The sequence below is a fragment of the Lobosporangium transversale genome (assembly GCF_002105155.1).
Source record: "Lobosporangium transversale strain NRRL 3116 chromosome Unknown BCR41scaffold_1, whole genome shotgun sequence".
Taxonomy (NCBI): domain Eukaryota; kingdom Fungi; phylum Mortierellomycota; class Mortierellomycetes; order Mortierellales; family Mortierellaceae; genus Lobosporangium; species Lobosporangium transversale.
In genome coordinates, this window is record NW_019028979.1 from 582477 (window position 1) to 593580 (window position 11104).

General features: G+C 41.6%; 3 protein-coding genes across 3 annotated transcripts; 2 read left to right on the forward strand and 1 right to left on the reverse strand.

Moving 5' to 3' along the window:
* The first annotated feature begins 1119 nt into the window (after nt 1–1119).
* On the forward strand, nt 1120–4731 carry BCR41DRAFT_344043 (kinase-like domain-containing protein). The gene is made up of 8 exons (XM_022022410.1): nt 1120–1402; nt 1606–1808; nt 1978–2178; nt 2306–2353; nt 2452–2614; nt 2722–4137; nt 4240–4513; nt 4626–4731. Exons 1-8 carry the CDS (start codon nt 1207–1209, stop codon nt 4687–4689), a joined length of 2565 nt encoding a protein of 854 aa, XP_021886443.1. The 5' UTR covers nt 1120–1206; the 3' UTR covers nt 4690–4731.
* A 54-nt stretch (nt 4732–4785) lies between these two features.
* Nucleotides 4786–6525, forward strand: BCR41DRAFT_344047 (hypothetical protein). Its single transcript, XM_022022411.1, has one exon. The coding sequence runs from the start codon at nt 4821–4823 to the stop codon at nt 6474–6476; it is 1656 nt and encodes a 551-aa protein (XP_021886444.1). The 5' UTR covers nt 4786–4820; the 3' UTR covers nt 6477–6525.
* A 264-nt stretch (nt 6526–6789) lies between these two features.
* Nucleotides 6790–7832, reverse strand: BCR41DRAFT_298001 (AAA domain-domain-containing protein; the record flags this gene model as incomplete). The annotated part of the gene is made up of 2 exons (XM_022020473.1): nt 6790–7623; nt 7749–7832. 2 exons carry the CDS (start codon nt 7830–7832, stop codon nt 6790–6792), a joined length of 918 nt encoding a protein of 305 aa, XP_021886445.1.
* Nucleotides 7833–11104: the final 3272 nt, after the last annotated feature.

Below are 11104 nucleotides of genomic sequence, written 5' to 3' on the forward strand. Positions count from 1 at the left end.
TCGTAATGTTGGACAGCCAGAAAAGAAAAGATGTGTCGGAGCAGGTATGGATCGAGCGAGTGAATGCCTACAGGACGATTTACATTATCGCCTTGACCTGATGGACTTTTGTCAAGGATAGTTGAATCAATGGCGGCAACGTCCGTAAGACCGCCTTGGTCCACATCCTTGTGTGTGCTGTCGAGTGACTCCAGGTCGAAAAAAGTGATGCTGGAAATAGTAGGTAGAATGCCTTGCGATGCTGTTTGCTCGTTGCAATTGGGGCGTAAAAGATTTTAAAAAAAAGTCGATTGAATGTTTAATTATTTCCTCACACAGAAGCGACCTTTTCAAGTTGAAATCCTTGTTACTAGATCGGATTCCAGGCGCATTTAAAGAAAAGGAGACAATCGAGAATGTTCCTGCGAGTCTAAAAAGTATTTGCCAGGTTAAATTGGTAAGATGAGACATGAATATTGAATTGTTATAGGCTGTGACTCCTAGTCATTAAACTTTTGCTTCTATTACACATATAATGTGATGATGTCTATGCCTTCTTTCATTTTATGAATCAATGTGTTTTTTTTTTTTTTAACATGATAGAATCTGATAACATGTTACTGTATGTGAATGGCAAGCTAAAAAAAATTACCTTTTGTAATTGCTTTTATTAGCGTTCTGTTGCTATTGCTGATTGTCCCTGCGCAGAGTGTGTCAGAAAAGTGCTGTAGAGATTATAAAGAGCCTAAGACTTAGAAAGAATAAAGAAAAGAAGAAGAAAGAAGAAAGAAGAAAGAAAGAAGGAAAAGGTCAGAAAAGCACGAGACATACACTCCAACACAGCACGCAAAAAATGGGGCGTAACAACTCGTGAGAGTAAAATGTCATTAGGTTTTTTATTAATGTAAACTTTGTAAACTACAAATAATAAGTAAGAATATATTGCGAACTCAGCCTAGTCTAATTGTTGGCTTCTTGTGCCTTCCTCCATCTCGCATTGACCGCACTTTTGGGCAAAGACAATCTTTCTTCATTCTTCCTCGACATCTCTTTCTTCCTTCACTCTCGCTTTCATACTTTTCTACCTCGCTCTTGTTGCTCTTCGTCTTCTTCCTACACTATCCTATCTCTCTCCCTCTTTTTTTTTTTATTCTACTCCTCCTTCTGGGAGCAAGACAGTGGGATTCCTGATTAACACGACCTAACGGCTCCTTTCTTCTTTTCCCAATGACAAGCTCATCTCCACGCTCCTTCACCTTCTCTGCCTCAAGTGGCACTCCTACTCCTACCACCCCAACCTTTGACATCTATTCATACTCTAATGCTACATCCTTTTATGAGATCCTACGTCAGTGGGACGATGAAGGCATTGCTTTATGGCTTCATGACAACAAGATGAGCCACTATGACCGTCTGTTTGTTGGTAAGAGAAAAAAACACAGAATTGCTTGATGTTAATGGATGGATGAAAAAGTGGACGTCCATCAGATTTTGTTCCATGCTATGCTGCAATGCAGTTTGTCAGTTTATTATATTGTATTACAACGTAGTTGATGTTCCTTTTCTTCCTCTTGTTTAATTTTACTCATGGCTAATTATTGTCTTATCTTCCTCTACCCCTTGCAGAGCACTGCGTCCGAGGGGCAGCACTATTAGAACTCGATCATTATGCACTCAAGGAGATGGGTATCACGTCACTTGCTGACAGGATTAGGATACTCACCGCTGTCAAATCTCTGCGTATCCGCTGCCTCACCACCCATCCTCAGTCTAACGGTAGTTTTAATAGCAACACTAACGGCAACGGCTTCCTTCATACTTCAAATAAGGTGAATAGCTCTTACAAAATTAAAATCTCGTTACAGGGTAGAACGATATCCAGAAGAAAAAAAAAAGAGATTATATTATTTGAAAACACCATGTCTAAATCCTGGATTAACCCACCTCATTCCTGCTGGCTCCTCCTCCTTCCGCCTATTCTTTTCCTCTGATATGTAGGAAAAGTTGGAGGTGCCTTCCATGAACAAGAAAGAGTCGTTGGGACTAGGTCTTGGTGGCGATGGGTCTCTTCTAAAATCCTTAAAGAGGTCTGGCTCTTCCAAGACCCTAAACCTAAAGCGTGCCAACTCAAAAAATCTCGGCCGCTCCAACTCAAAGAAGCAGACCCATTTTGAAGAGCCTACCTCACCCAGGACGCCTGTAAGTCATGGACGGCACAACAGCATCCTATAAAGAAAAAGGGGAAAAATGAAAAGACTTTGGACTCACCCAATTACTGCTTACTGATTTTTTTTTTTTTTTTTTTTTTTTTTTGATCTTTTTATAGAGATCTTCACATGAAGGAGGCATTATGTCGCTAGAGGTCGTTAAACATGTACGTAGTATGAATTGTGAAGTAATATGACATTGTGCTTATAACCGATAAATCTGGAAGCTAATAGCTAATATGCTTTTATTTTGCTCTTCATACAGCGATGCATCAGAGTATTTGACGATGGAGGCCAATCCAGGATTGTAAATGTGCAAGATGTCACCGATGCTCAGGCTGTTTATACCCGTGTTTTGCATAAATTCAATATTACCGATGAGATGGAAAAGTATTCCATTTTTACTCTGTCAGGCGACACAGGCGATGGTATCTTGTCATCAGAGGGTTTCTTTTTTACGGAGCAAGCCAGAGGGATAAAGTCTAAGATCACCATATCTAAATCGATATATTTATTTCTTCACATATATATTTAGCTCGAAGTCTTGCCGATGATGAGTTATTAAACATCTGCAGAAGCCTTGATCGCCCCGAGAAAGAAAGACTCATTCTGCGTAAGAAGCATCAGCCCGTCAGTCACGACATCCTTAAGAGGCGAGGAACTACCAAAAGAACTGGGATGGGTCCAACAGGAGACCAATCCTCTCCGACCGCAAACTCTTTCAAAGAATCGACTCGTATGCAGACATTCTTTGGCCAGCGTCCGCCAGACGAGATTATTGAGAGCAATTTAGCTGAATATTTTCCAGGTCATCGCAAGGAACTCTTACGTGAAGTCAGCAATGTACGCAGCTCGCTTCTTTTCAGGAACTCTCAATTTATGAGTCGCAACTCCTATATAAGCCGCAACTCCTTTATACCCCGTCATTCATATTTGATTGAACCTGGTGCAGCCGATGTACTCTCTCAGTCTCTTGCACATCTATCTCTTCAGGAGGCTGACGAAGCAGCTGAAGCTGAAGCATCATCAACTGCTGTCAGTGCAAGACCAACGCACGGCATCCAGGAGCATGAGGCAAGACAGGAGAATTCAGCAGAGTCCAGACACGACTCTACCTTCAAAGATGTCTCAAAAACAGGAGATCAATATGATCAGGGTGATAAAGTACAAGTGGAAGAAAAGCAAAACCACGAAGATGATGAGGCAATTGGCGATGATCAGGATCCACAGGGCACAGTGATCCCAGGCGTGGTCGTCTCAGAACACTCGAGCGAAACGGATCTCGCCTCCAAGCAAATCGCAGAGGCGCGTATGTCGCGTGTCTCTCTCGCTAGCCAGCGATATCACAATTCCACAATGTCTGAAATTGTGGCTAGACCACGACAACCAAATCCTTTCGGTCCAAAACAGCGGGGAGCATCAGAGGGGGGCTTACCAAGAGACGCCGGACTTATTCCTTTAGAGAACGACTACTCATGGTGGATTCGCGGAAAGTTTATTGGCGTTGGATCCTTCGGACGTGTCTCATTAGGCTGGCATCGACAACTAGGCACCTTTATGGCAGTGAAGCAGGTCGAATTACCTGTCAACAATTCAGTCAAGGAGGATAAGCAAAAGACGCTGGTCGAAGCTCTAGAGCGTGAGATCGATCTACTCAAGGAATTACATCATGAACGAATTGTGCAGTATATTGGCTCAGACATTGAAAAGGGCCACATCAATATTTTCTTAGAATATGTTCCTGGTGGTTCTATTGCGACATTATTAGCGAACTATGGTCCATTCTCTGAAATCCTGGTACGGTCGTTTGTAAAACAGATCTTGGAGGGATTAGACTATCTTCATGAGTGTGACATTATTCATCGCGACATCAAGGGAGCCAACATTTTAGTTGATAACAAAGCTTGTATAAAGATCTCGGACTTTGGAATCTCCAAGAAAGTCGAAGATCGTAAGTACCAACGTTTTTATGTTTTAATGACGCTGATATATGGATTCGTTAAATCGTGTATTAAAATACATATTGCAACTCGGTATAAAAAAAATTTAATAGATCTTAAATCCATCAATGTCAAGTCTTCTCGACCATCTCTTCAGGGTTCTACCTTCTGGATGGCGCCTGAAGTTGTAAAGCAGATTGAGACCACTTACAAGGCCGATATCTGGAGCTTGGGTTGTTTAGTTGTAGAGATGTTTACTGGTACCCATCCATTCCCACAGTTTTCACAGATGCAAGCGCTCTTTCAGATTGGCTCCAACTGCACTCCTGATATTCCGGAGGATATTTCAGATGATGCAAAAGACTTCTTATCAAGGACTTTTGAAGTGTAAGTTATAGCTTTTATCGATCTTTATTGGTCGGCAATATTCTGTAAACTGAAAGATACTGACCTTTCTTTTTTTCTTTTTTTTCTTCCTAATCAATAATATTAAAAAAAGGGATTACCATGTTCGGCCGTCTGCACAGATCCTCTTGGGGCACTTATTCATCCAGCAGTTGTAATTTTAGACACAAAATAAAGATCTCGTGGGCGTTGCTTTAGGCAATTACATAATTCCAAAACGTCGTCTTGTTCCACAAAATTGGGCATCATTGAAAAAGCAACCAATGCAGACAATTGCTACGAACCATCTATGAATTCCGATGCAAAGACTAAAATTAAAATGACAGAGATGCACACGTCCTTCCGATTCAGCGACTTACCCTGCGAGGTTCAGCTACAAGTGATACAAGCCTTACAAGATATAACGACTGAAAGAGAGTTGCTTCAGCTTCGTTTAGTTTCATCACAAATGAATACCCTGATACTGGACCCCACATTCTGGCACACGATTACATTTTCAAAGCAACGGTACTTCAAAACTGGGACTGGACATGGTAGTAATATAGGGCTTTCTCAGAATCGAGCAGGCGAGACAGGCAGGCATATGTCCATGAGCGCACTGCAGCCAAACTTTTTCCATAGTTCAGACGCCAATATCATAATTCATCGACAGTCTTGGGCAGCGACTATGTTAGGCTCATCGTCATCACTCTCCTCCTCTCTATCATCATCAAGTCACCCATCGTCAACAGAAAATGAGCGGGGGAGAGCAGAAGGTATAGATTTTGACGCAGGTCATCCAACTCAACCATCATTATCAATTACGGCTAATATACCGAGTTTCATTTACAATGAACCACTGCGGAGTGTCGAAGTCGAATCAACTCCACAAAGACAATCCCAGCATTCCTGGAGGAGCATTGGGGACTCCTTTCTTATGTTCATATCACGACTTGCCTCTCAACCACAGACAGCAGCATATGGCATTCGGGAACTCTCTATTGAGGAGTGGGAAAATGATATCTCCATGAAGGCGCTTTGGACGACATTAGCCCAGTTTAACTCATTGCGCAGCCTTTCTGTCAAGAAATCTGCTCTCCAGTGTTTATCACTAATATCTACTCCAGTCTTTGCTTCATTATCAGCACCAATACCGATACCGGCAGAGGAATATGAGAGTCTGCCAAGGTTATCCGTAGGTTTAACACCGTTTTTTTCCTGGGAGCATTTAACACGTCTTGAACTTAAAGACTGTGTAGGCCTAGTTGATCTTTCTGGGATTCTAGAGTTAATGCCTCGACTTGAGGATTTGAACCTGGATGGATGTACTGGGTTGATAGATTTTTCACCTCTTGTGCGCGTTTCTTCCGCCAGACGCCATCATACTCATTCGTCACAGATACGACAAGATACACAAGACGATATCAATGTGTCGCTGTCATTCAAAACCATCAATCTGACACAGACAAAGATTCGTGACCACGAGTTGATTGAACTTTTGAGAGTATCGCCTTATTTACGAGAGTTACGATTGGATCAATGCTATCGGTTGACAGATGCATCATTAATGGGGATCGGTTATAGAGACACATCTTCAATCATGGAATCATCGCAAGCTGAAGTATTAGAGTCGAATCAAGATCCGAACTTGGAGAATCATGAACAATATCAACATGGTGCTGCAACTCCGCTTCCATTTCCACCTCCGCAGAGGATAACAAAATATCGTGACACATCCACATCCTTTTGTCCAAATCTACAGATACTATCACTCAAAAATTGTTGTGATTTAACAGACGATGGCGTGCGGGCTTTGGCAGGCTGTCATCAACTCGAGCTTCTCATCATTCGGGGACTTCGAAATGTTCGTGAAGAGACAATCGAGTGGTTGCATTCACAGGGCGTGCCTTTACGTAAGGCATTAGATCCATTAGGCCATTGGCGACATTGGCAGGAACAGAAGTGAGACACAGGGAAAATGAGATAAAAATAAAAATAAAAATAAAAAAATAAAAAAAAAATCTGGACCAGTGGATTTATTTAAATAATAAAAACAGCTTTGGACCAATCGTTTCATTAAGGATTGCCTGGTTTTTGATGATAGAATAATATTACATCTGTCGTTGTGAAGGCTTTTTATCCTTTGTATCTCAATTGCCTTTGACTAATTCTTTCGTTTTCCAAAATATTGATTAGATAAGTAACCTTTGTACAAAAAATAATAAATCCTGTACGAGCATCCTGACTTCTCTTTTTTCCCTTTCTGTTTCTCCCCTTTCCTACTTATTATCATCATCGCTATTATTTTCACCCAAAAGATCAAAGGGGTTGGCGATGGCAGGTTTGGAAATCTCTTGGATTGTTGGGCCAAACCTCGCTGGCTCCTGCTGCTGTTGCAGTTTAGCCGCTTCACGCGCCCTCCATCCGCCTGAAGCGCCACCAAAGAGTGGAGGGCGTACAGGAGCCGGAGGTGATGAACCTTCCTTTTGATTCGAACGCTTCATGATGGCAAACCCTTCGCTGTCCATTTCCAAAGCTCTGTTTTGGTGATGATTATTATCGCGTGGTCCTCTCCGTTGCTGGTGTTGGGCTGTCTTACGAGCACGATAAGCCTCCTCGTCACGGTGGTACTGAGTCTTGAAGTAATAGTCGTCCTTTTGCCAACGAGGGGCTTGCAGGTTTTCGGGTTTTGTTACTGCCTGCAAACGCTCCATGATTTCTTTAACAGCTTCATCTGAGTACTCGGGTGTGAGTTGAGGCTCGAGACGCAAAATCCTGGAGAAGCCCTCAAAGTAAGTGGGCAAAGTCATCATCTCCAAAAATTTGTAGAGAATATCAACGCCATGAAATCCTTCAACTTGGGTAGGATGGTCAGCTCTAGCAAGGATACGTTGCTTACAGTGATAAAACTGTGTATCCATGATAATGACATTCACTTCGGATACATTTAATTGTTTTGCAATCTCGAGCCAGACCTTGCGCTGACTCTGATTAAAATTACAGCGATCAATGATCACAGATTGGGTTCTGTTATTGGCCTGAAGCGCACTCATAGTCATTTCCTCACAAGTGATTCTGTCGCCGAGATCGTCCTGATTAATGCGGACGTACTCCTAGAATTTTCCATATGGAACGAGCAAAATAAAAGCTAGAAGGTTAATTCCGTTCAAGGGAAAAGAAAAAATGGATAAGAAAATTGCGTTTGCCAAGGAAGCGTTTTTAATGCTGCTCTCTTTACAGGGAAAACCTTGGTTAAAGCTTTTGCAAAGGTCGACTTCCCCGAACCCGGGGGTCCTACGAGGATAAGAACCCTTTGCACCATAGTTGAAGACATTAGTGATTAAAGGTTGGAATGAATGAGGAGAAAAAAAAAAAAAAAAAGCAATAACAAGTGTAATGTCACGTGATAAACATATGGAGCTTGTTTTTTAGATGGTAGTTGTAAAAACAGTATTTTCTCACATTAGAATATACAAAGTAGACATACATGCCACACAGTGCCACAGATCCTGGTGCTCCTCTTCTCGTTAGCCACTCTGCCACTTTGTACTATCCCTTGATCTGTTACAAGTTGAAAATAGTTCAAAAATTCATGGGCAGAACATAGGTATTGTGATACTTCGAGAATATGAACACTATGGTTGTTTCACTTACAAACTTGTGAAGGGATTCATTGTTGTCTCGAACGCTTCACATATGCTATTGAGGAAATCTCTCACAGTCCTTGTGGTGCCACGGTTAATTTGAGCTTCTCGAATCGCATTTGAGATGACATATGTGCAAGACACACCCCACCAGCATTTTGGGCACCAATACACATCTACGGTAATATTTTAACCCTGGCAGGGTGGATTCCAAGAAACTGGTGCAATTGGTAGGGTGGCGACGTATACTATTGGAATATTTATAAATGCCAACCGCTCCATATCCTAGCGCTTCGCCTAGTACTGTTGCGGACGATTTTTCTTTAAAAAAAAAAAAAAAAAAAAAAAAAAAGACTCGAACAGAAAGCATTTTTTGGATCGGTATAGAGACTTACTCGGCAACATACCTCCAGCAAAAAAGAAATCAGGAAGAGATAGAAAATAATAGGGGTAGGTAGTGGTATTTTGGTTATCTTCAGCTTGGGGTAGAAGGAGTGAAAAAGTAGTGAAAGTTGGTAGATGCGCAGAGGAGCGGAGGCAAGGGAAAGATGCACCTAGTGCATCATGTTATATGGTTTTTGCTGATTTTTTTAGCGACTGATTTTTACTGATTGTTTTTACTTCCTTGGCATGCACTCACTAGCGCTAGCGTCAGTACATGAATGCATTGCATCCTACACACCATAAGTGTGGCCTCGTAAAGGCAACAGGAAGCCAGTAATCGGTTATTTTCTGGTAATAGGAAGCACAGAGAACTGAATCTGGTCTGCCTATGGGGTTGATGAAAGCTAATTGACAAATTTGTCCGTTTGACGGTCCAAGGGATACAAACCTGATAGATACAAAACATACATTGCTTAGAGGACCTGATCCTTCATTCGCCATACTGCAAAGTTCTGGCTTCTTTGTTATTGAAATAACTTCGAATCGCTTTACCAGAAATAACTACCAATCTTATTCTCAATAACTTCCAAGCCATCAACGTATATGTTGGAGGTTAACTACCGGAAGAATCCTCTTTGCGAAAACGAAGATTCCTGCAACCATTGTCATATTCATCCATATGGTTTGTGTAAGGTGGTAGGAAGCATCTGTACTCTAACCGATTCCATGATTCATTTCAAAGCTGCGGGGAGCATACACGTAAACGCTGCTCGACTCTACTTCATTTTCATCCAAGTCAATGATACTACTGTTCCTCAGAAGAGCCTTGCACTCTCATTAATTACCCTCCCTATCTTATCTCCTTTTTTACTTGAAGCTTCCATCAAATGCTGCCATACTGGTGGACAGCCTCCCTGAAGAAACTGAAGCCGTCGCATGTATTCTCGTCTAAGTCAAGCAGGTTGAAGTGCTCTACTCATCCTTCCACTTGATATCATTGAAGAAGTCTATAAGTAGAGTTGATAGAAACTCCTTGATAAATATTAGAATTCTGCTGCCGAAATCACTGGGCTGAAAAAAAAAAAAAAAAAAAAAAAAAAAAAAAAAGTGTATAGTGGGCCAGTAAAATTGTGAGCGATGATGATGCTGTAGCTGTAGCTCTTAATACTGATGCCGGCGGTGTGCTGCTGCTTTGACCGGAGCTTCAACGATGGGAGAATATCTCGCCAGCCACTTCAATGCGTGTGTGTCATGTTCGTGTTTTCAACTGCTTCATGGGATGTGTCAGGGGACGCGTCGAGCCAATTCTGGCATTGCTCTTTGGAATAAGATTATTGTGTGGCTTGATCTAATACACCTGATCTCCGCAATGAAGTTGGTACAACAAATTTAAAATCAGAAGAAATATGAGCAAGGCATGTAATGATGGTCTTGGTCATGCAGCTTAAGCGCTATGCTGTATTTCTAGGGAATTGTCTACGTGTATTATTGCACTTCAAGCTACATCAGGTTCTTGTTTGATCATCTGGTGATGTAGAAGCACGGTTTGCTTCAGTATCTCGAAGATAAGTATGGAAGATCCTAAAGAACGAGCCACTAATGATACGGAAGATTATCAGTTTCGCACAAGGGCTGGATAGTATGGGCGTAGCCTGGGAAAGAAAGACGTGTGAGATGTTTAGATAAATTGCATTAGTGTATCTGGGATACTGGTTTGAGAAGGACTTGAGTCCTTTTAAACACTGTTCACATGTCGGTGGCCTAGAAGACATTGATTTGCGAGATGCTTTGCCATAATAAGTGCGAAAGTAGCCAACATCCTCATAAAGTCTTTGATAAACTAATTAAGGTGAAAGGTAAACGGCCGAGTTTCTAGGCTTATCACAATTTCTGGATACTTCTAGCATTTCCTCTCACGATTAATGTGCACGTCAAGCCCTCCTACTTCCGGCAAGCAATAGTCATCTGGGACGAAGAAAACTTGAATAGATATAAGGGCTTTGTGGAGATCTTTGATCCAAATCCAATTAGAATGAGTAAAGTCCAAGCAACATACTAGTAACGCCATCAAGTTACCAAAGTTCACGACAGCAGCACAGACGTTAAAATGTATATTTAGGAATATTATGCTTGTTTTTGACTTGGGGCACAAGACTGATCTCGATATATTGTCGCCTCATTAAACACTGTCTATTTGGTGGAGGGATTTGGATGCCCTAGAGTAAAAGAAAAAAAGAACCGTCTTGGCAAAGGCTCTTTCTCTGTACGAAAGGAAGCCATTGGCATTTAAAATGGCGCAAGTCTAAAAAACTACAGCTAAGTGTGTGGAGTATGACTAGATCTAGTCATACCTAGGACGCAGCCAAGGTCTGAATATGTCACAGCAGCACAGCAATTGTGCACAAAGGATTTAATTATAAACAATTAATCTGTCAAGAGGCTTGTCCTTCGTAAATTACATTTAGCCCAACTAGGGTGATCATTTTTTCTTCTCCACATTTGAAGCATAACATTGTTTAATGATGACTCCAAACTCTCCACGCATATTCAGAACTTCTGTAAGTAT